Source organism: Scyliorhinus canicula, chromosome 30 (assembly GCF_902713615.1).
Source record: "Scyliorhinus canicula chromosome 30, sScyCan1.1, whole genome shotgun sequence".
Taxonomy (NCBI): domain Eukaryota; kingdom Metazoa; phylum Chordata; class Chondrichthyes; order Carcharhiniformes; family Scyliorhinidae; genus Scyliorhinus; species Scyliorhinus canicula.
This window is the reverse complement of record NC_052175.1, coordinates 9424629-9450481: the sequence shown is the minus strand read 5'-3', so window position 1 is coordinate 9450481 and position 25853 is coordinate 9424629. Positions and strand designations below refer to the sequence as shown.

Genomic DNA, 25853 nt, shown 5'->3' with positions numbered 1-25853 from the left:
GGCATTGACGGCAGGTGGGCAGTCAAAGAAAACCGCACATGTTGTGGAGAGTCCCCTGATGTCCCGTTGATTGATCAGAGTTCCGTTTTGCATACAAGAGAGAGTGTTAATTCCTCAGAAGAGTTTGCTCGGAGACGCGTCTGTGGCACCATAGACAAATCTGCTGTACGGGAGAAGGGAATGTAGGGGATATGAACAGCAATAAAATGCAATCGTTCAATAAGGTGTTTCTGTCTGACCATATACTTGACTCCAGGATGCTATGTTGCCTCCCTGGTGCTAGGACCAATGATGTCACGGAACAACTTCAGCGCATTCTTCCAGAGCAGCGCGATCAGCTAGAGGTTGCCGTCCACGTCTGTCTCAATGGATCAGATAGGGGAGATTGCAAGTTCCTGAAAGCAGACTTTAGGGAACTAAAAGGGAGCTTGGAACTAATGATCGCAAAATCAGAAATCTCAGGATTACTCACTGTCCAACATGCTGATGATTATGCAAACAAGAGACTGAGGGACTAATCCCATGGTCGTATATGCGCCATAAGTGGGAGGACATCAGCTTTTTGATGCAGTATAACAGGTTCATGGAATCAGAGCTGTGCTAGTCAAAACATCTACAGCTGCAAAGGAATGGGATGAATATATGTTTGCGCTGTTGGGGGACGTGAAGGGTGGAGGTATTAATCTAGATTAATTGAAAAGTTGGGAATCTGAAGTTAAGTTAAGAGCCTGGATCAAAATATTGGGAATCAGTGACTGACGCCGAAAAACAGACAACGCACAGATGTGTAGCAGTGCCTATATATAGATAGATATATGTAAATTCAAGGATCATAGTCAATAAATCTGATGAGTTTAGGTCACTAATATACACATGGTGGAATGATATAATTGCCACAACAGAGACTTGGCTTGAGTAGGGGAAACCATGGCATTTAGAACAAAGAAGAAAGAAAAGTACAGCACAGCAACAGGCCCTTCGGACCTCCACTCCTGTGCCGACAACGCTGCCCTTCTAATCTAAAATTTTCCACACTTCCTAAATCCGTATACCTCTAATCCCATCTTATTCATGTATTTGTCAAGATGCCCCTTAAATGTCACTATCGTTCATGATCGCAAGAGTTGATACTGAGTTTCGAAGCAGGATAGGGAGGGGGGCACCATTATAGGATGAAGAATCAATGACAGGATGGATGATGTACTAAATGTAACGTCAAATCAGGTCATATCCGTTGAGCTCAGAAATTTCTAACCGTGAATTCTCACTGCTATAACTATGATAATCCACCAATTAGCAGAAATGAGTTAGATGGGCAAATATAGTCAGATTTCTGAGTGTAAAAAAATATGGGATATCTCTCGGGACCTCAACTACCCAAATATCAATTCGGATACAAATAGTGCGAAAGACACTTCAACTATATTGAAGATAATGTTTCTCGCCAGCACGCAATAACCCCAATGAGAGGCGTGCACATCTAGATTTAACCCACGGAAATGAAGTTGGGTAAGTGGGGGAAGGGGCAGGTGGAACCATTATGGTAACCATAATATAGAGGACGCACTGATACTGGAAGGCGGAGAAATTACCAGGGTCACATGGATTGTCTTCAGGCTGTTCATGGAAGCCAGGAAGGAAATGGGCCGCCGCTTTAAGGTTCATTTTCCAATGCTCCTTCTATACAGGTGAGGTATCAGAAGGTTAGAGGCCGAGAAAGGTTTAACCATAAATTTTAGGATGGTGCAAGGGATAGGCCTGAATGCTATATGCCAGACAGTCTGACTCCAGTAGTGGGAAGATTATTGGAAATAATTTTGGGAGTCAAACTGTCACTTAGAAAGGCACGGATTGATCATGGCTGGTCAGTATGGTTTAATTTGGAGAAGATCGTGACTTACTAACTCCATAGATTTTTATGAAAATGTAAGAGAGGAAGATTGGTGACGGTATTGCAGTGGATATTGTCTACGTGGATTTCAGTAATGTATTTCACAAGGTCCCTCATGGCAGAATGGTTAGAAAAGTAACATATCATGGGATACAACGGAAAGAGGCAGGTTGGATCCAAAACTGGCTCAGTGACAGGAAGCAAAGGGCAAGGAATATATTGCACATGAAAAAGAGATTTCAGTGATCTCCATGGGCGTCAGTGTCGAGGCCATGTTGTTTGTTGCAAATATTAATGATTTAGGCAGAAATGTGGGTGGAATAATGATAAATTTGCAGCTGACACAGATTTTGGCCGTTGACAGGTCATCATCATCACAATCGTTACTGGGCAGAAGGAGACCACTCGGCCCATTGAGTCTGCATCGGCCCATGGAAAGATTACCCTGCCTAAGATCACACCTCTACCCTATCCCCGTAACACAGTAACCCCTCTAAACGTCTTTGGACACTGAGAGCAATTAAGCCAGGCCAATCCACCTAACCAGCACATGGACTTGTGGGAAGAAACCGGAGCACCCGGACGAAACTCACGCAGGCACGGGGAGAACGTGCAGACTCCACACAGTTTCCCAAGCCGTGAATCAAACTTGGGACCCTGTAGCTGTGAAGCGACAGTGCTAAGCACCGTGCTACTGTGCTCACAACGTAGTTGATAGTGATGAGCATATCTGTCACCTCGAGAATGTTATCAATGATTTGGTTGAGTTTGCAAAGAATGGTGAATGGTATTCCAGCCGGAAAAGTGTGAGGTAATGAATGTGGGTAGGGAAAGCAAGGCTCGGGAATATTGAATAGACAGGTAGATATTGAGAGGGGTAGAGGAAGTGGGCGACCTTGAAGTGCATGCCCACTGGCCCAAAAATGTGGCAGAGCAGGTCGACAAGGTGGTCAAGAAAACATCTGGAATGTGTTTCTTTATCGGGATAGATAATGAATACAGAAGCAGGATGTATTGTTGGAACGGTCTAAACGCTATTAGACCAGAGCTGGAGACTTTTTATAATTCAGATCACCACATTACAGGGAGGACCTAAATGCCCTGGAGGGAGTGAAGAAGAGATTTACAAACATGTTGTCAGGGCTTAGATATTGAGGCAATGAGAAGAGATTGTCTCGGGTTGTCTGAACACCGCAATGTTGAACAAGCGCTGAAAATGTGGACCGCAGTGCAGAGAATTCCTGTATCTAAGTGCAAAACAGTGCTGCATCCCAATACAATGAAACACTGCCACCCAATACAGCTCATTCATGCATCCCAGTACAGCACATTCTTGCATCCCTATATGGTATATACCTGCAAACTAGTACCGTGCGATCTTGCAAACCAGCGCCATGAAACATTGCCCCGCAGTACAGCACACACCGGCATCCCCGCATCGTGAAGTCCTGCATCCCATTCTAGCATACTGTAACATCCCATAATACTAGTCCTGCGTCAAAATATAGCATACTCCAATCCCTCAGTACAGCAAACTCCCTGCTCACAGATGTACAATGTCGCATCCTATTGTAGCGCAATCCGGCACACAAGTACAGTGCACTGCTATGTCTCAGTGACATTCATTCCTAAATCCAGTGCAATACACTCATATATCTGGGTACCATGCACTCCTGAATCCCAGTGCAGTGCACTTGTGCATGGCAATATAATGTAATTCCGCTTTCCAGTGTGTGTCATTATATGAGTTTGTGCTTCAGACTGTGTGCGTTTGTGTGTGAGTCGATGAGTGCGAGTGTGTTTATTCTTGTGTTTGGGTCAGTTGTGACTTCATGAGTGTGCATCTGCAAGAATGAATGTGAATGTGTATCTGTGAATGTGAGTGAATGATAGTGTGTGTTTAACGGTGAGTCTGTTTGTGTGAGAGAGAGAATGAGTGTACATGTGTTTGTGAATGTTCATTTGCGTGTGCATGATTGTGCGCGTCTGTATGTGAACATATGTGCATATGATGCTGCAGATAGGAGCTTAATGAGTTGCCAACTTAGATGCATGCTGGGAAATCCTTGACTATATAGTTTAACACTGCTTTCAGAACGAAAATAAGTCGGTCAGGTAACATAAACAAAGTACTGCTTAATATTTTGGACTCGGCATTGTTATGATAACACATTGTCCTCCGAAAGATAACAAAATGTATACTCGAGTTGGTTTTAGCCAAGGGCAAGAACATACGTTTATGTATTTCATCGCACGTACTTTCCATGTCAATTTAATATAAACATGGCTGTTTCCTTCAAGCTGTTATATCAGACTATAAAGATATGCTTCCTTCAATCGAATCTCAGATTGTGATGCACTTGCAAAAAAGCCAGAACGTTCTCTCTCCGCAAATATATTTGTGTAAGTACATTTCCTTAACTCGAACCTCCAGGAATTTGTGTTTATTATAATTTCCACGACAAATTAGGCGTCGTCTCAGCTGAAAGGGAGAGAGCCATAACGGGACCCCAGCTGAAAGGGGGATCTGCTGCTCGGCAGCCTTAATTACTGGCCGGTGACTCATGCTAGGGTGAATTATCTTAATTTATAAATTAACGATAGCTGCATGGGAAGAATAAAGGTCCCTTAGAGACTAACATTGAAAAAAAGAGACTTCAGTGTTCGTGAAAGGACAAACACCGGTGTGCGCCCCCGCTAGTATTTGTAAATGATTTCCGCGGTCGTTGCTATTGTTATATATATGATCTAAAGTATTTTGCAGAAGGAGCGATGATCAATAAACTCGACTCCCCCTCACAGGTCGTCCCAAAGCATCGATAAGGACATCAGGAGCGAGAAAGAAGGTGAACTCCTGAAAGAAGACAGATAATGCTGGTTTGGCACACTGGGCTAAATCGCTGGCTTTTAATGCAGACCAAGGCAGGCCAGCAGCACGGTTCAATTCCCGTACCAGCCTCCCCGAACAGGCGCCGAAATGTGGCGACTAGGGGCTTTTCACAGTAACTTCATTGAAGCCTACTCGTGACAATAAGCGATTTTCGTTTTTCATTTCATTTCATAAGGGAATCAAAATGAGTAAGATAATGAAAATAAACAATCGTGAAGCAACGGAAAGAGGTTTGAAAACCTGTATGACCCTATAGGAATCTGATGAAGATGACCCCCTCTCGAAACAAAACAGAGGAGTAAAAGTAAATAAAAGATTAAGGTAAAAGCGGAACAGTTGGGTTCCTTTCGGAAAGAGAATTCAGATTTTCTATCGCCATCAGATAAGGCAAACGGTTAACTGTGATATTTTTGAGCTGAGAGTGTGTGTTTTGTTTAACCAATTTATTTTAGTCAAAGCATGAAGTGCTTAGTCGGTTGTATTTTTCATCTTCCGATATTGTGAGTCCGAGATAATAACTTCAGTGATTAGTGTTGCGATTTCTCTAATTCACTGAAACAGTGGAAATTCAAATCAGTTTAAAAGAAGGAAAATGCCTTTACGAATCAAAGTAATTGAACATGAACAAGCTTTTAGATCAAGTGAAGAGATGCAAATGGCATCATTCCAAGTTCTGAGCCCCCTTAGGTTCTGCAGGAAACATTAACCATTTCAGCAGATAGTTTACCTTTTCTGAATTGACAAAGAAAAATATACGTCTCCAAGAATAGCTCATGCACGTATTGAATCAATCATTGGTAATTGAGTTACATGTGTGGTATTTATGACCCCCTCTCAGGAGATGGTTTGCTGCCTTGAAATTATGCTTATGGTGCATGTTGGCCAGCTTTGAAAGATGGGATTGTAGTCCCACACGGCATAAATGGGGGCTGTGTTCCCAATAATGATAATCACTTGAATGAACACTGGTTAGAAAATATAGGGAAAGAGGCTCTCATGCAAGGGGCCAATAAACATGTAACCCCCAGGAAGGATGTACCCCTCCTCGCGACACCTTCCCCTATTAGGCAGACAGACACTCTGCAAATTAGGAGCGGGAATACTTTGCATTGATAATGGAATGTTTATAGAACTGTCTCAAAGACGAGCTCACCAGCTGCAAAATTTAACAACTTCTGAGCCTGCGCCCTATCGCTCTGTGTCTGTGTTGTATGCTGGCCGTTGAACGTTAACCCTTACACTACCACTGTTAAAAGAAAAACTGCAGGAAGTCTTACAAAAGATTAATGACCCTGAGGCACAGCTATTAATACACCTGACAGAGTCCAGCCGAGAGAATATCGTGACCCATTGCAGGGTTGGTATGCTCGTGAGGATGAGCACACGTACAATTTACAAACGGCAAAGTCACTTCGGACAGCAGACCTCATTGCATATCACTCCTTTTTATTTTTCAGTATTGTGGGGTTAGGAATGTTAGTACAGTTGGCCCATAGTCAGAGGGACCTTTTTAGGATGGGTTTAATTTCAGAACCCCATTTAACATTGGCCGTAAGACATCCCGCTAAGGCAAAGCCTATAGGAGAACTGATCCAAAGAGGACAAAGGAACAACGAATGACATGAGATTAATACTGAAATGGACGGACGAAATTGGCTGATAGAATTTTATGTCAAACAGGAGGGCAGAGTGACCTCAAGCATTTTGTAACTTGAAACAGCGATGATTAGCGCCCGTGACTTGGGGCTTCCTAATTTCTTCAAGCCCTTTAATTTGATATGAATAAAGCAGGGGGATTTGCCACAGGGGTCCGGGTGTAAGAGCATGCAGGAGGGAGAAGAACCTCTGCCTATTACGCGGTGATCCTGTGTGCCATGGTAAGGGTATGCCAAGTTGTTTCAGAACCAAAGCAGGCACAGGAGCTAAAAGCGGTTTGCTATCAAGACAATCATCAAATATAGATCTACCCAAATACCCGCGCAGTAAGCCCCAGAAGTCTGTTTTTGCAACTATGTCCCCTTGCCCATGGAAAAGCATCTGTTGGAAAAAGAACAAAGAACAAAGAACGAAGTAAAGTACAGCACAGGAATAGGCCCTTCGGCCCTCCAAGCCTATGCCGACCATGCTGCACGTCTAAACTAAAATCTTCTGCACCTCTGGGCGACGTATCACTCTATTCCCATCCTATTCATGTATGAGTCAAGATGCCCCTTTAAAGTCACTATCGTCCCTGCTTCCACCACATCCTCCCCCCTCTGCGTAAAATTCGTGTCTCGTATATCTCCTATAAACCTTGCCACTCGCACCACAAACCTATGACCCCTAGTAATTGAACCCTCCAGACTGGCAAGAAGCGTCTGACTATCCACTCTATCTATGCCCCTCATAGTTTTGTACACGGCTATCAGGTCGCCCCTCAACCTCCGTCGTTCCAGTGAGAACAAACCGAGTTCATTCAACTCTCCTCACAGCTAATGCCCTCCATACCAGGAAACATCCTGGTTAATCTCTTCTGCACCCTCTCTAAAGCCTCCATCCTTCGGGTAGTGTGGCGACCAGAATTGAACACTATCCTCCAAGTGTGGCACAACTAAGGTTCATTTCTTCTGCAACGTAAGTTGCCATTTTTATACTCAATGCTCCGGTCAATGAAGGCAAGCATGCCGTATGCCTTCTTAACTATCTTATCCACTTGTTTTGCCCCTATCAGTGACCTGCGGTCATCATCAAGACAATGAGAGATTTCTAATCTCTGAGGTGCGATACATGAAAATGAAAAATGAAAATCGCTTATTGTCACGAGTAGGCTTCAATGGTTACTGTGAAAAGCCCCTAGTCGCCACATTCCGGCGCTTGTCCGGGAGGCTGGTACGGGATACACATCTGGGTGTCCTAGCGCATGAATCACAGTGTGCAGGCACAGCAAGTAATTGAGAAATCTAACAGAACGTTTTCCTTTACTGAGAAGAGCATTCAATAAAAAAATAGGGTGTTTACACTTCAGTTGTACGAGCTAGACAACATTTGGAGTACTCTGGACCACATTGGTCACTTTATTTATGGAAGGATGTAAATGCGTTGGAAGTCATTCACAGATATGTATTAGAACAATATCCGAATGCGTCCCATGAGGGAAACCTGGAATGGTCATATGTACCATATCCACGAGAGTGTAATGAGAAAGAGGCGACTTTATTGAAACTTATCAGATCCAGAAGGGTCTTGAAAAGGTGCATGTGGAGAAGGTTTTTTCTCTTGGAGGAGAATCTATAATTAGGGGGTGGTCACTTTTAAGAATAATGGGTCCGCCGTTAGAAAGGAAAATGAGGATGTTTTGTTTACTCTGAGAGGGTCGTGAGTCTTGATAACTTCCTTCCTTTCAAAGGGGGTTGAAGGAGTATCTTTGAAACCTTTTAAAGCAGAGATTGATATCTTCTTTGTAAGCAGGGAGTCCAGAGGTGATTGGGAGCAGGCCTTATGCAGAACTGAGGTTACTATCAGATCAGACATGGTCTGATTAAACAGTGGAGCGGAGTCGAGAGGAGGAATAGCACATTCCTGCTCTCTCTACGTATTTTCGTCCTAAAAACAGATAGAATTCCCAAACGATTGTCACAGTAAATATTGGAAAGATGCGTTCACTGGTGAGGGAATGTTGAAGCAGGGAACACAGTTTCAGCAGTAAGACGGTGACGAGGATGAATGTCTTCTCTCAGTTAGAAATTCCCATTTCCACAGGGAAGTGGGGGTGCCATTGAATATTGTCAATACTGAATTAGAGCGGATTCAAGTAAAAATGGAATCCAGGATTTTAGGGAGGCAGACAGGCGGATCAACAATCAGGTCAGCTATGATCTTGTTGAATAGCAGAGCAGGCTCGAGTGGCCGAATGGCCTCTTGGTGTTGCAATTTTATCTGGCCATTTTGCGCCTGCTCAGTTAATAAAATACAATTTGAATTATTAATGAATCTCAGAATAAATCATGAAGGAACGTGGGAAATATTAAAGCATCAATACCATGGGAATGGTTTTGGGAATAAAGCGGTTTCTGAAACAGTTATAAATTCAGTGAGAATAGAAATAACAAAAGACAAATAAAATTACAGCACGCGAACAGGCCCTTCGACCCTCCCAGCCTGCGCCGATGCAGATAGAACATAGAACATAGAACAGTACAGCACAGAACAGGCCCTTCGGCCCTCGATGTTGTGCCGAGCCATGATCACCCTACTCAAACCCACGTATCCACCCTATCCCCGTAACCCAACAACCCCCCCCCCCAACCTTACTTTTTACGACACTACGGGCAATTTAGCATGGCCCTGGATCTGTGAAGCATTTATGCTAACGACCATGCTACCGTGCTGCCCCTTTATATTTCTTAATCAGACTGATCCTTCATGTAAACCTGTCGCCTGTTTTCCAAGGATCTATTTCCCTCTGTTCCAGGCCCGTTCATATATCTGTCGAGATGCATCTTAAATTACGCTATCGTGCCCGCCTCCACCACCTCCGCTGGCAAAGCGTTCCAGGCACCCACCACCCTCTGCATAAAAAACTTTCCACGCACATCTCCCTTGAACTTTTCCCGTCACACCTTGAAAGCGTGGCCCTTTGTAATTGACACACTCACTCTTGCAAAAAGCTTGTTGCTGTCCACCCTGTCTATACCTCTCATAATTTTGTCGACTTCAATCAAGTCACCCCTCAACCTCCGTCTTTCCAACGAAAAGAACCCTAATCTACTCAAACTTTCTTCATAGCTAGCACCCTTCATTCAAAGCAACATCCTCGTGAACCGCCTCTGCACCCTCTCTGAAGCATCCACATCCTTCTGGTAATGTGGCGACCAGAACTGCATGCAGTATTCCAAATGTGGCCGGAACAAAGTCCTATACAACTGTAACATGACCTGCCGACTCCTGTACTCAATACCCCGTCCGATGAAGGCAAGCGTGCTGCATGCCTTCTTGACCACTCTATCGACCTGCGTTGCCACCTTCAGGGGACAATGGACCTGAACTCCCAGATCGCTCTGTACATCAATTCTCCCCACGACTCGTCCATTGATAGAAGAGTCCGCTCTTGAAATGGATCTTCCAAAATGCATCACCTCGCAATTGACTGGATTGAACTCCATATTCCATTTCTCTGCCCAACTCTGCAATCTATCTATATTTTGCTGTATTCTCTGACAAGCTCTCTCACTATCTGCAACTCCATCAATTTTACTATCATCTGCAAACGTACTAATCCGACCACCTGTATCTTCGTCTAGATCATTTATGTATATCACAAACAAAAGTGGTTCGAGCACGGACACCTGTGGAACACCATTTGTCACCCTTCTCCATTTTGAGAAACTCCCTTCCACCACTACGCTCTGTCTCCTGTTGCCCAGCCAGTTCTTTATCCATCTAGCTAGTACACCCTGAACCCCATACAACATCACTTTTTCCATCAACCTGCCATGGGAAACTTTATCAAACACCGAACTGAAGTCCATGTGTATGACATCAACAGCCCTTCCCTCATCAGTTAACTTTGTCATTAATTCATTAGGTTTGAAATACATGACCTTCCCTGCACAAAGCCATGCTGCCCATCACTGATAAGTCTATTGTCTTCCAAATGTGAATGGATCTTATCCCTCAGCATCTTCTCCAACAGTTTGCCTACCACTGACGTCAAGCTCACATGTCTACAATTCCCTGGATAATCCCTGCTACCTTTCGTAAACAAAGGGACAATATCAGCAATTCTCCAGTCCTCCGGGAGCTCACTCGTGCTCAAGGATGCTGAAAAGATATCTGTTAAGGTCCCAGCTATTTCCCTCGCTTCCCTCTGTAACCTGGGATAGTTCCCATCCGGACCTGGGGACTTGTCCAACATCATACGTTTTAGAATACCCAAAACTGCCGCATTCATTATGCCGACTTGACCTGGAATATTTAAACATCCATCCCTAACCTCAACATCCGTCATGTCACTTGATGAAAACGGATGCCAAGTACTCATTAAGAATCTCAACTATTTCCTCTGACTCCACGCAAAAAAATTCCTCTTTTGTCTTTGAATGGGCGAATCCTTTCTGTAGTTACCCTCTTGCTCCTTATAGACGAATAAAATACTTTGCTATGTTCCTTCACCCTGTTAGCCAAATATATTCCCTGACCCCTTTGAGCCCTCTTTATTGCACTTTTGAGACTTGTTCTACTGTCCCGATATTCCTCCAAAGCTTCATTAATTTTAAATGGGGCAGGAGTCTGCCATAAAAAGGGGCAGCACGGTAGCCTTGTGGATAGCACAATCGCTTCACAGCTCCAGGGTCCCAGGTTCGATTCCGGCTTGGGTCACTGTCTGTGCGGAGTCTGCACATCCTCCCCGTGTGCGCGTGGGTTTCCTCCGGGTGCTCCGGTTTCCTCCCACAGTCCAAAGATGTGCGGGTTAGGTGGATTGGCCATGATAAAATTGCCCTTAGTGTCCAAAATTGCCCTTAGTGTTGGGTGGGGTTACTGGGTAATGGGGATAGGGTGGAGGTGTTGACCTTGGATAGGGGTTAGGGTGCTCTTTCCAAGAGCCGGTGCAGACTCGATGGGCCGAATGGCCTCCTTCTGCACTGTAAATTCTATGTAAATCTATGTAAATCGCCTATATCTTACGTATGCTTCCTTTTTCATCTGAGCTAGTCTCACAATTCCACCCGTCATCGATGGTTCCCTAAACTTGCCATTTATATCCCTCATTTTCACAGGGACATATCTATCCTGCACTCTAATGAACTTTTTCTTAAAAGAGTCGCACATTTCAAATGCGGATTTGAAACTATTCCCAATCTACATTCCCTAGCTCCTGCCGAATTTTGATATACTTGGCCTTTCCCCAATTTAGCACTCTTCCTTTCGGACCACTCTCGTCTTTCTCAATGAGTATTCTAAAACTTACCGAATTGTGATGGCTTGTCCCAAAGTAATACCGACTGAACTTCAACCACCTGGCCGGGATCATTCCCCAATACCAGGCGCAGTATGGCCCCTTCCCGAGTTGGGCTATTTACATACTGATGTTAGTGATGAGGTTTAAAAAACACTTTACTTACCTGCTTTTCACTGTGGGATCTGTTCATTCGGTGTTCTGAAATAATAAACGTAATCAGTACTTCAAACAAAGGACATAAACAAAGGTTCATTAAAATATCGGTATTAATCATCAATATTCACCTGATCAGCCACAACATGAATTCCAAATCCAAATGAGGATGAATATTCTACGCCGGATCATCGAGTCAGTATCGGTAAAGGATAAACATGCTCAATCCTGACAGACACAGAACAATTAGAAACTACTGCTGGGTCAAATGATTATTTATGGGAATATCTCAGAGGAAACATGACCCAATTCTGAACACAAAGCAGGAAAATCCGTGCTGAAAATTTTCTGAAAGACTCCTCAGGAACCCAAGTCACGGAATCTTCAGCAGACTGGTGAGGAATGGAAGGTGGAAGACAAGAGCGAGATACATTCAGGTTGTTGTGAAGAGTCTGGTTACAGGAATCACTGGCAGCAAGGAGTTGTGAAATTAACTGTACTCAGAGCTTGACCTTTTCTGAGTAAATGCTTGACCTTCCATTGCGAAGGAGCGGGGGAGTAAACTTGCAGCAGAGAACGGGTCTGGCAACAACGAGGCGCATTGTCTGTGACCGCAACTGTTTGTTGTGAGCGTTAAAAATACCTCGCCCACAGCCCATTTGGAGCTTTGCAAAGCGCATTGAGGTCTGACTGTCAGTGCCCGAGATTGTGGCCACTATCTGCTTGAGATGGAAAATGATGTTCGAGCCAAAATCAGCTCTCTGTGGTTTTACTGTTTTTACAGTTGAGGCGCTTCACCCACAGAACTGCATTCAGAGGTCACACACTGGCACTCAATGTGAAGTTACCGACAGAATGCGGGGTTACCACCCAGAGTGGATTCAACTAAACAGAGAAAAGGCTCTGTTTTCATGCTCATTAACAGTGTATTAATTAATGTTATACCGATTTCCTTTTTTCCCTCGCCTGTCCGAGATTTGAATCAAATTAACGGATCCTCAACTTTATTCACAATTGCACAATGCCTTCATGAGCGTCTCACTGGCATCGCACCGTGTAATATCGACACACAGAGAACACGGCAACACACGAAGGGAGATGGGAACAAGACACCAATTGTCCTCCTAACCGCACACTGGCCTGCGACTTTATCGCCATTCCTTTATGTCTCTGGATCAAACCCCTGGAGAAACGAGCCTGGAGGTTGGTATGCCGACACGCCATGGACTGCAGAGGTGACCAAACCAGCCCCTGATCCCCTTCCAAAATAACAATAAAAAATATATCATCGGAACAGGCCCTTCGGCCCTCCACGCCTGTTCTGAGCATTTGTCCTAACTAAAAAAAACTGCTGCCCTTACACTTATTCCTCTATTTCCCCTTCTTCATCTGCCCATCCAGATGCCTCTTAAATGACGTTGATGTGCCTGATTTCACCACATCCTCTCGCCGCGCGTTGCAGGCACCCACCGCTCTCTGCATGATAAACGTACCTCACACATCGCCATTAAACATAACTCCTCTCACCTTGAACATGTGGCCCCTTGTAATTGAAATGAAATGAAATTGAAATCGCTTAATGTCACAAGGAGGCTTCAATGAATTTAGTGTCAAAAGCCCCTAGTCGCCACGTTCCGGCGCCTGTTCGGGGAGTCTGGTACGGAAATTGAACCGTGCTGCTGGCCTGCCTTGGTCTGCTTTAAATGCCAGATATTTAGCCCTGTGCTAAACCAGACCCACACGTCCACGCTTGGAAAAGAGACTGAGTTTACACCCTGTCTATTTCTCTCATAATGTAGAGACATTTAGGGATGGACAATTATTGCCGCACTGACCAGCGATGATCACGTTCTATGAACGAACGAATATAAATTGGTGACCTATTGCTTTCAACAGAAGATCAATGCAAATCTTTGTATTTCTAAAAAAGTACATTGGACAACTTTCATTCACTAAATCTTAATTTCCCTCCTCTAATATCTTTCCTTACTGCAGCTTCTAAGAAATGTACTCTGTCCGGCTTGGACTGAATTTCCACTTATAATGACTTCCAAATGTTTTCTAAGGCATATATTTAGGAAACTGTGGGGGATTGTATTGGGAACGTCGACCACCAGAAACCTTTATTCGCAGATTTACGAACAGATGGCATGCAGGCTAAATGAACTCGAGTATTTTCCCAGTTCACCGTTTAATAATGTTTACTATTTTACCTAAAGGGTAAATGTTTTTATCTTAACCCTTTGTCAACACGGAATGCAAGTCGTTTCTGCTCGAACTTTTGTTTAAGAAGAAGCCACTCAGTCAACATCAGAATGTGCGAGTATGAGCACGGCCCAGAATCGAAATACAACGCAGTTGACGAGAGGCCCAAGGTTCTAGTCTGTCCCTTATGCTACTCAAAAGCTTTATTTATTCGATTTGTGAATGATTCGAAAGCAACGGCCATTTCATGATCTTGTTGGTGATATTCACTAGAAAAACACAAAGAAGGCTGCAGAAGAAAATTATTCTAATTCAGTTGAATTGCTTTCATATTTTGGTCCTTGTTTCGGATACTTGGACTAACTGCAAATTACTGGCCCCCCAAAATGCAAAAAGGATATTGGCAATGCAGCAAACACGATTTACAAGAATGAGAGCAGGGCCAAAATGTCATTAATAATTAAAAATAAGGAACAGGCTGGTGATTGTTGAACTGGCGAAGACAAGGCTGAGGGTAGACCTGGTAGATGTCTGACAAGTTGGATCAGCAACATGATGCCAATGACAATCTGGGATGGATAAACTTGAGTTAATTACTAACTACAATATGCAGCACAGATCCCTGCAGTTATTATTCCGCCCCGACTCTGAACTACAGCCAATCAGATTGTTGTGAGGTCGTCTGTTTATTGTCAGCTGTGACACACAGGCAGTGACGGGAGTGCAAATGAACGTCATATTCACCAAGACACCGCTCACAGAATGGTGTCATACTTTCCAGAGAACACATCGTCATCGTTTCCGCTGGATCTGGCCATGAGTTCGGGTCAGTCTGTGGCCACTCCGGCCGCAGTAACAAGCGAGTGAGAGCGAAAACGGGGAGCAGTCTCCGGATCAACATGGCGAAGGAACATTTCCACCTGACACTCATTTTCCTGGTGCTGAGGGGTTACGGTGAGTAACCGGCGGTGGGAAATATAACCGGAATTCCCTTCGTTCAGTAAAATGTGAGAATGCGTGTTTCTTGAAATAAAACTGTGATCCACTGATCAGGTGAAGGAATTTCACCAGTTAGTGCCAGTGTGTATACTGCTTTCTCCTACAAAACCTAGGCAAAAATAAATTGAAGAATAAATCTTACCAAAATCTCTGTAAAACAACAATGAGATCGTTATTTAATTACAGCTGAAGCGTTTCAAAGCGGATGTTTCCAATCTCTCATTAATCATCGATAACGAAAAAATAATCTTTCTGGTTACAGACTCCGAGTCCACTCTGTCTCACATCCCCTTCCCAATGACAGCTGAAGTCGGGCAGATGGTGGAATTAACCTGTCATTACATTTACGAAGTGGAATTGGTGTCTAGCTATGGCTGGTATAAACAAGGAGTTGGTGAAGCACCGAAAGCAATCGACATTTCATCCTGTAGCGGGGCGGATTGTAAGTTCGTTTCTAAAAAAGGCAACATAAAAAATGTACTGATTCTGGAAATCCGCAATGTCCATCCGAATGATTCGGGTCCATACTACTGTGCTAATATGTATAGCAATGCACCGCTCCAGAAAGCAGCTACACTACTGGTTGGAGGTAAGACAACAATTGAAATGAATTCTGATCATGCACGGTATTATCATTTTGTGTGAATCAATAGTTGACTATGTCTCAATCTGTGCAGACAGTTCCACCAGTAAGACGGCGGTGCTGATATTTGTGCCACAGGGGGAGGAGAATTCCAGGGAAACCGTCCCCTTGGTGTGTTTGGTCAGTGGACTTTCTTCGAACAGGATTGCTATTTTCTGGAATATTTCCGGCCTCGTGGCCGAGGGATCGAGCGATCCCGGTACACTGGAGGAGGACGGGACCTACAGCATCACCAGCCAGATCATGGTGTCGATGGATATGTGGAGAAACGACGCTGTATGTACTTGTGTTGTTCAACTGGGGTCTCCAAACAAAAATTGGTCAAAGAGCGTGTCTTTCCCCAAAGCAGAGACAAGGACAGGTGAGTTGGCGATCTTCACAATACTGGTTTGAATTCTAATTATAATCAATAAGAACGATTAGCTCGAAGCTAAGACTCTGACGCCTGTTAAATAAAAACAAAGGCTTTCCGATATTTATCCCGATAGCGTTGTCACATTTTCCCTTGAAACTAGAATCTGGTTTTCCTTTCCGAAGTTATTGAATTTGCATCAAACGCCCTTTTTACGCAGTGGACTTTGGAATGGAGTTGTGATCAGTTCTCCACTGGATCGGCTTCACAAACAGAAACCAGAAAAAGTGGAAATTTTTGTCTAAAAATGACTGATTTTCTGAGACATTAATTTACATTCTCTGAATCTCATTTTCTAGAACCCATCATCCGTGTAATATCTGTTCTATTGGTTTAATCCTGCTTCCTGAGTCCTGCAATGTTTTAGAACATTAAACTCTGGGTCTAATCGTTCACAGAAATGTAAGTTTCAGAAATTATCCCAAGTGCATCACACAGACTTTACTTGGGCAGGCGAATCGGAGCTTTATTGTCACAAACCAATGACAGGGGCAGGGCGACTACTAATGCATGCAAAGCTCTCGACATTAGCAATAAGTCAGAGATTACAAGAAGAAGGGAGCTGTGATGAACATTAACAAAACTCTGGTTCAGCATCAACTGTAGTATTACGTCCCATCTGGGCACCAGAATGTCTGGAGAATGTATTAGAGACAGTGCAGAAAAGCTTCAAAGGAATGGTATCACGGGTGGGAAAATTAATTCACGTGCATAACCGATAGACACTGATACTGTTGTGCTTGGAGAAGAGAAGTTTGAACAGATATGTGATAGTGGCGTTTAAAATCAGGAGGGATCTGGGCAGAGTATAGAGTGAAAGTCTGTACCCCGTGACCGAAGGATGGAGTGCCAGGCGATCCAAATGTGATGTGATTGGGAAAGAAATGAACTGCAACAAAACGGTGAACCCTTCTGTACACCGAATGTTCATCATTGGAACACACTGCCTGAGAGTGGCGATCGAAAGGGAATTGGAGAATGGCGATAAATGGAAGAATGTGTAGGCGGAAGAGGAGCGGCAGGTGGCTGGAATTAAGCGGGTTGTTGCTGCAGAGAGGTAACAGAGAGTTGGTGGGCTGAATGGCCTCCTTCTGTGCTGCAATTATTCTCTGATTCAGTAACGTTTGGAGATGGAAATGGGAAGATCAATTAATGCTGTAAGGCATCCGGAATCATTGAATCTTTAAATTGAAGAATCGAGTGTAAAAGCAAGGGGGCGCATAAATGCGTCAGAAAGCACTGGCTGGCCACGTTCACAGTATTGTGATCAGCTGCACACAGCTTTTTAGGGGATGAAGTCACAAGTCTACCGAGAGAGCCGAGGAAAGTTGTTGGGAACTGGCCACTTCAGTTAATGTGGAGAGACTGGAGAAGCTTGGACTCTTCTCCATACGTAAGAGAATGTTAAGAGGAGAAATGATCGACGCCACGATCAACCAGAACGTTTCGATGGAGTAACTAATTGGAACAGTGCACAATGGCAGTTTGTGAGAAAACAAGGGGCCACAAATTGAAGATAATCAACAAAGAACTGGGGATATGTGGAGAGTGTGATTTACACAGAGAGTTCTTGTTATCTGGAACACGCGGCAAAATCATATTTAATAGTTACTTTCAGAAGGGACTTTGCAGAAATATTTAATGGGGAGCAATGTGCAGGTCCATGAGAGAAAGCTGAGGGAGTTTGACCCAATTTGGATAGAACTTTCAGAATTGACTCAAGGACAGCATCATTCACTATTCCGAGATATTTCAAACACGTTGAACATAATTAATTCACCAGAACCCAATCAAAGGGCGGCACGGCAGCACAGTAGTTAGCAGAGTTGCTTCACAGCTCCAGGGTCCCAGTTTCGGTTCCCGGGCCGGGTCACTGTCTGTGCGGAGTCTGCACGTTCTCCCTGTGTCTGCGTGGGTTTCCTCCGGGTGCTCCGGTGTCTTCCTGCTGCCGGTGACGTGATGTTAGGAGGATTGACCATGCTAAATTGTCCTTCGTGTCCACAAAGGTTAGGTGGGGTTAATGGGTTCTGTGGATAGGGTGAAGGGTGCTCTTTCCGAAGGCCGATGAAAACTCGATGGGCCGAATGGCCTCCTTCTGCACTGTAAATTCTATGATTCCATTTCACGTTTTACTATCATTTCCAAGGGCCTTAATTTGCCCCTTTCAGTCCCAAGGTTCGGGTTCCGACTTTTTACCTGAGTTGAGTTTCCCAGCAGAGAATCCCAGGAGATAAGGATGTGACAGAGAAGCAGATTCTAATCGTTTTGTCTCTGCAGGATGGTGCAGCCGGGCCCTTCCCGCTTTCATCACTGTCCTGGTGGTTCTGCTTCTCTTGTTGATTCTACTTTCCATTTGGATTTGTAAAGGAGGCAGATCAGGTGAGGAATCCGGTGCATGAGGGATATTGCCGTGATTGCTGATCCAATGTTATTATCTTCTCCTGATATTATTTTGCTAATTATAGTTTCTTCTTTCAGGAAAATTGGACAACAAAAGCCAAAATGAAAAGTAAGTAACTGAGCCATTTGTAAACTACATCACGGACACTCTCTTTGCATTTAGTATTGTGTGATGTCCAGTTCAAACCCAACTCTGATGTCAATGTTTCATGTTGATATTCTGTTCGACATATGAAGATGAATCTAAACGTGCTGCACAATTAATTATTTTATCAGCTATTTCTGGGACCTGGACCAGGATCTGTCTGATCTAACACTTTATTAATACTTCTTGTCCTTGTTCCGTTTTAGCTTGAGAGAGACAACACAAGCTGTGTTGAGGCTGAAAGAGCGACACACGGGTAAGTTCAATTGAAACATCGGCACCGATTAAATAGCAAATTGCGGGAATTCACCGATTGATAACTGGACTTTCTGCCATCAAAATATTCTTCAATCATATCATTCATGTTGGTGTCAGGAAACGGCCAATTATTGATTATTAAATCTGCCGGTAATATACCAGGTAGGAAATGGACGCGAGACGACGGGCTTGTCCACCATTGGCGAATTGGGCTCCATTGACTCGTCATCTGACAATTGATGCATTGAGGGGCCGTTGATCTATTACGGGTACACTGGCCTATTTGTAAAGCTTTTGGATTGACTGAAATTGACAATTAGGGTGAATTGATGCCTTGAGCCCTTTGGCGCATTGATTCGTCATTGTCTTCGCCTATCTCCAGCTGAATATCCATTCGCCGAAAGAACAGAATATTTAAATTTATTTTGCATTCTTTAATCCCTAGGCGACCACCACCAATCACAGACCCAGAGATTAAATGACGGTGCGTTACGGGTAAGTGCAATTAATAGTTTGTTAAGCTGCCCAGGTAGATTGCTGATTTTTGGAATAATGTGCACCCCATACCACGCTAGATATTTCACGCGGTTGGCCGAGCACATTCTAGAACATAAGCATTTGTTTCAAATCACACTCGTCGCATTAAGTAAAATCGCAACATATTTCTCTGCGGTGGCAGGAGTGGAGGAGCGCGGGTATTGTGTTGCGACTGGGGAGCAGGGAGCAGGATTTGACATCAAATCCCTCAACAAACATCCAAATTAAATACATCCGCAGCACCCTTATTAAATGGATGTTCTTGGAACCCTATTGATTCCGAATGGGCTGCCGAATTTATTTCATTGAAAGCTTTGAGGAGAATTTTGAAAAGTTGCTGTCAAGCGACCAGAGGCTTGCAGAGCTGCGAAAGGCGCAAAATATGAGCAGTATATATGTGCTCCCTGATTTGGTGCTTGAGCCAGAATCATTTCATAAGGTGCCTGGATCTTCACTTAAAGTGCTGGAACGTTTAAAGCAACGGATCGGGAGATGGACAGTGTGATAAGAATGGTCAGCGTGCTTTATATTTCAAGTTAGTTTATTTAGGCACTGACAGCATGGCCTAAATGGCCTGCTGATGAGCACTCCCCCCCCCCCCCACCCCTTCTCTGCGTTTCTTCGGTGGAAGTCTCTTTATTGTGTTTGTGTTTCTCTCTGGATATGGATTTATCTGCCGGACCCTATAGATAACACACGGGGAAACATGATCATCAGATTCGCTCTTTAACAATAAATATGTGGAATAAAAGTAACAGTTACGTCGCCCCAGTTGTCGTCTTTTCCATTGACCATGTCTGCTTTAATTTATTTTCCATAAACATGAAGCAGCACACTTGCAGATAGATACAGAGGGGAACTGGAAGATGATTCAACTGTGGTTTTCAAAAGGGGATCTGTTAGATGTTTGAAGGGAGGAGAATTGTTGAAGATATGGGAAATGTCAAAAAGACGATTGCGCTAACTGACTAGCACTTTCAAGGAGCCAGGACGGATTGAATGGACCGAATGCTATCAGAAGGATAAGAAGTAGTTGTTTCATTCTGTCACCTCATTGAAGTCTAATTCTTTTCGGAATAATTTGACATCTGTGTTCACTATTTTTGAATGTCAATGCTTCATATATTTCCCAGACTCAGGGCGGACCTCTCTACGCCTCCCTGGATTTGGCCGCATTGGAAAAGAGATCAAAAAAGAAGGCAGGCCGCAGATGAGAATGGACGGCTTTTCCTTGATGAGTCCTGGAGGAGACAGGTTATGCCGAACAACCCGATGCCTTGTGGAAATAAACATAGAACCAAGTAGACTTCTATCAAGCAGCTAAACTCTCCCCGTGCATTGCGCTAAACACTGATTCCTTTGTTCAGTGCAGAGGACAAAGTGTTAAGAATCATTTGTGATAATCCATAGTAATCAAGGTATGGCAGAATTCGAGAAAACTGCAGTCACAGTGAGATTTCTACGATGATTGTATCGTTCCAGTTACATTTCATTTCAAATGTCGATATGTAAATATAACTAAATTAATCGACCATTAAACGATGTTGCAATACGTCCAATAATTGATAAAATGACATCTGCGATTTCTGTTGAGTTGAAAATATCAGTTCAGGATTCAGGTGCGTTGCACGGGATGAGATGTGAATTGTGGAAAGTGATCAAACTAACAATAGGCCCAGGTGACCGTAGGCTGCATCCCCTTTGAGTGGGACAGCTGACTGGTGGTGAATTAACCTAATGATCGCCACACCTCATGCGAGCGGCAAAGTTTCAGGAGGCGGGGCCTTCATGAATATCCTCATCCCGTATGGGAGTTTGGCTTCGTGAACACACTGTCGAAGCAGATGTTCTAAACAGGCCCTGAATAGTCAGGGACAGATGTGGGGAGTGATGTCTGAAATTTCCCATGATTCTATTTTTCCTTTTAACAGGAAGTATTGATTGAAACCACATGTCAGAGGTGGAATTTTAGAAAGAAGGGGTGGATTTGGAACTGTGCCCTCGACAAGCAGTATATTTCCTTGTTGAGTCAGGACCAGTTCTGAGCTGATTATTAGGAATTCAGTCTATCATGTTAGCGCCATGGCCTGATTCCATCTCTATGGACTTTCGTCTTGTTTTGCCTAGATATTCCAAATTATATCTCCATTCTGATTACTCCGCATGAGCAGATACAGCATGTTACACTGAGTCACAACAAAGATATCTCCCGATATGAATAAACTCTTTCAATATCAATGTCCGAGTAATTTCCCAACCAATCACTTGATGATTGAAATTAACGCGTAACAGCATTCTATTTGTTAATGCGAATTTAGATAGTGCGGCAGGAGAAGAGGGGACGAACGGGCAGTTGCTTGCTGGAAACGGCCTTGCGATATTGCGAATGATGTCGAGGAATAATAATAATAGCGTTGAATTTCCCATGCAAAAGTGTACACTTGTATTTCGTTTCACATCCAGTATAGCAGTAAAAACTCTTCAAAAGAGTAAATATTGCTTGTTTACCACCATTCATACTTTTGCGAATATTTCTCATGTATACATACCACACACGCATAAGATATTTCACTAAATATCTATTAAAAACAGCAAGTTAAATTAACATTATGTTATTCAGTGCTTATGGTACTGGGAACAAAATACCTCTTGAGCCGATTGTTCCATGCAACAGGCATTATAAAGCATCGGCTCAAAGAGTGCGAGGGACTACCGGTGATGGTCTGGACTTTCCTCTGAGCTCCTTTGTGAAACAAACTATTGAGCTGCGTCTGCTGTCTACCAAAGTTTTTACCTGAAGTGTTGACAATTCTGGCGAGAACACCTTGGTTGTTCACACTGAGGTAACCACGGGCAGAATGCCATGTTGACCGTTAAAATACTGTGCACCAGATCTTTGCATACATTTTCTGAAGCATTATGACTCATTTCAAAAACTTTTAGTTTCTAATTAAAAACAAACACTGACGAACTCTTTTTAAATGTGCCTCCGGTGTTCTCTCTGTGAAGCTCAGCTTCTGGGCTACGTGCGTTCACAGACACTTGAAACACTTCAAACTGTCCGTTGATCATTGAGATACACATTGCAACACGTATGTAGGCCATTGATATACAAAAGTAGTGCTTTGGATTGATTATACGAATCTGAAGAGCATTCAATTGGCGCGATTTCTGAAGAGTGGCCACACGTTCAAAGTACAGTCGAGGGAGAAAGTGGGAAATGGAAAATGCTGTTTAATTTCATCATGGAAAGTCAATGTATCATAGCAAAATCAGAGAAAAGTCACGGTACCGAAGGAGGCCATTTGGCCATCTTGTCTATGCCAGCGCGAGGACACTCAGATTCCATTCCTCATCCCACTATCTCCCGCCAGTCACGTGTATTCTACTTACAGATCGAGTTGACAATTCATAAACATAAGGATAGAAAGAATAAGATGGATGAGATATCTTGGTCAGATAATTATACGTGTACACAGGGACTCGTAATTATAAAGAGATGACACAAAAGTAGTTCAATAAACGAGTGAGGTTTGACCCTCCCAATCCCGCCCTGTAAACATTCCAGTAGATAGTTAAGGAATTGTATCCCAACTCCTCACCAAACATAGGAACAATCCAAGCAATTGAAGTCTTTGGTGTAGTGATGAGGGAGGCGATTGGACAGCTTCTTGGGATGGGGAGTTACTGTTCGATCACACTTGCACCTCGAGTCCTGATTATTAAAGAAGGAATCGCAGGTTTACCCCGTGCGGAGAAAATTGGAGCCATTGCACCGACCAAGGGCATCCCTCAGAGCTCCTTCCTTTCACAAATAAATTATAGAATCACTGTCCTGGACAACCGCAATGAGCAGAGAGTCGATTTATACATGTCAAGCCGTTTATTCTGTCATTAAACTACTTCAGGTGCTGCCGTTCATTCAAGCAGATCGGACATGCTGTCAAACAAGCCTTGTGACTGTGCACCTTTTGGGTAGTTCAAAGTCAGAGAGTCTGAATTGACGTAGTCTGGGACAAAACTACCTGAGACAAAATAACTGTGAGAGACAAAACCAGCGGTTCTGTTGTCGCAGGGCAAGTGACGATATTCCCAATGAAGGATGGGGTGCAAGAGTAAACTATAAAATATCCCGTTCCCTCATTCATGAATCCAATTTGAATCAAATGCCGAGGGTAACAATTGAATGGCGAATCATTGTGCCTCTCACAGTTATTGTGTCTCAGGTTGTATTGTCCCAGACCCCGATTATTTAGGATCTCTGACTTTGAACTACCTAAAGGATGTGCAGTCACAAGACTTGTATGGCAGCATGTCCGATCTGCTTGTATGGACGGCAGCACCGGGTGTAATCTAGTGACAAGATACAATCGAATGAATACCAGGACAAAGAGAGAAAGTGACACCCTTCAGGACTAATGGAAGTATAGTCGATGTTGCTATGTAGGGAACGCTGCAGCTAAATTTCGGCAGAGCAAGAGCTCTGAATCAACAATGTGTCAATGGCCAAGGTCATGTGATTTTTAATTGTCTGTGTTCAGGGCCAATGATTGATCCTGGTACACGGGGGCGAACACCTTCCTCCCCAACGCTCACACCACTGACACACGCACACAGGCACACACCGCTCTTCCGCTCAGAGAGAACATGTATTTCTGTACAGCCCAGAAGTGCTTGGCAAGGCTTTTCGATTTAATATCTCATACCAGTATTAGGGAGTAATAGTAAGGGAGTGATTTCCTACACGGGTGACGATATCAATTGCCTATCACCTGCAATTGGACTGTTCTGAATGAGGAATGAAGAGCTCTGATCTGGGAAAGAGCTGCAGCAGCGCACTGTATATTCCCGACCTGCATTATACCTTACAAAATGCATGACCTCGCATTTGTCCGGATTAAACTCCATCAGCCATCTCTCCGCCCATCTCCAAACGATCTCAATCCTGCTGTATCCTCTGACGATCCTCATGACTATCCGCAATTCCACCAACATTTGTGTCGTCTGCAAACTTACTAATCAGACCAGTTACATTTTCCTTCGAATCATTTATATATATTTATATATATAAATATATATATACTACGAACAGTAAAGGTGCCAGCACTGATACCTCCGGATCACCACTAGTCACGGCCCTCCAATCAGAAAAGCACCCTTCCATTGCTACTCCTTATGACACAGCCAGTTCTGTTTCCATCTTGCCAGCTCACCTCTTATCCCGTCTAACCTCACTTTTTGTACCAGTCTGCCATGAGGGGCCTTGTTAAAGGCCTTACTGAAGTCCATATAGACAACATGCGCTGCCCTGCCTGCATCAGTCATCTTTGTGACATCGTCGAAAAACTCTATCAACTTAGTGAGACACGACTTCCCCTTCACAAAACCGTGCTGCCTGTCGCTAATACGTCCATTTAATTCCAAACAGGAGGAGATCATGTCTCTAAGAATTCTCTCCAGTAATTTCCCTACCACAGACGTAAAGCTCACCGCCCTGTTGTGCGCTGGATTATGCTTGCTGCACTTCCTAAACAAAGGAACAATATTGGCTATTCTCCAGTCCTCCTGAATATCACCTACAGACAGTCTGGATCCAAAGATGTCTGTCAATTTCCTTTCCAGCCTCCTTCAGTATTCTGGGTAGATCCCATCGGGCCTTGGGATTTACAACAAAGAACAAAGAAAAGTACAACATAGGAACACGCATTTCGGCCCTCCAAGCCTGTGCCGACCAGGGTGTCCGACGAAATAAAATCTTCTGCACGTCTGGGGTCAGTATCCCTCTATTCCCATCCCATTGATGTATTTGTCAATATGTCACTTAAAAGTCACTATCGTCCCTGCGTCCACCACCTCCTCCGGCAGCGAGTTCCAAGCACCCACAACCCTCTATGTAAACAACTTGTCTCGTACGTCTCCTCTAATCCTTGCCCCTCGCACCTAAAGCCTATCCCCCGTAGTAATTGACCACTCTACCCTGGGAAAAAAAACCCTGACTATCCACGATGTCTATGCTCCTCATAATTTTGTAGACCTCTATCAGTTCGCCCAACAACCTCCGTCGTTCCAGTGAGAACAAAACGTGTTTACTCCACCTCTCATAGCTAATGCACTCTGTGCCAGGCAACATCCTGGTAAATCTCTTCTTACTCCTCTCTAAAGCCTCCTTCTGGTAGTGTGGCGACCAGAATTGAACACTATAGTCCAAGTGAGGCCTAACTAATTTTCTATACAGCGGCAACATGACATGCCAATTTTTATACTCAATGCCGCGTCCAAAGAAGGCAACCATGCCGTATGCCTTCTTGACTACCTTCTCCACCTGTGTTGCACCTTTCAGTGACCTGTGGACCTGTACATCTAGATCTCTCTGACTATCAACA

The 25853-nt window shown here is 43.8% G+C and overlaps 1 protein-coding gene across 3 annotated transcripts in view; it reads left to right on the top strand.

Moving 5' to 3' along the window:
* Positions 1 to 21041, top strand: part of LOC119958657 — a 150121-nt gene extending 129080 nt beyond the window's left edge. Inside the window, exons 1-7 of one of the 3 annotated variants that reach the window (XM_038787207.1) lie at positions 15464 to 15664; positions 15753 to 16079; positions 18408 to 18509; positions 18609 to 18639; positions 18882 to 18931; positions 19379 to 19428; positions 20604 to 21041. In XM_038787207.1, coding sequence (XP_038643135.1) covers positions 15616 to 15664; positions 15753 to 16079; positions 18408 to 18509; positions 18609 to 18639; positions 18882 to 18931; positions 19379 to 19428; positions 20604 to 20684 — 690 coding nt within the window. In that variant the 5' untranslated portion in view covers positions 15464 to 15615 and the 3' untranslated portion in view covers positions 20685 to 21041. Of the gene's footprint in view, positions 1 to 15463; positions 15665 to 15752; positions 16080 to 18407; positions 18510 to 18608; positions 18640 to 18881; positions 18932 to 19378; positions 19429 to 20603 lie in introns of those variants that run through there. The other 2 variants (XM_038787209.1, XM_038787208.1) reach the window with 2 other exon arrangements.
* Positions 21042 to 25853: the final 4812 nt, after the last annotated feature.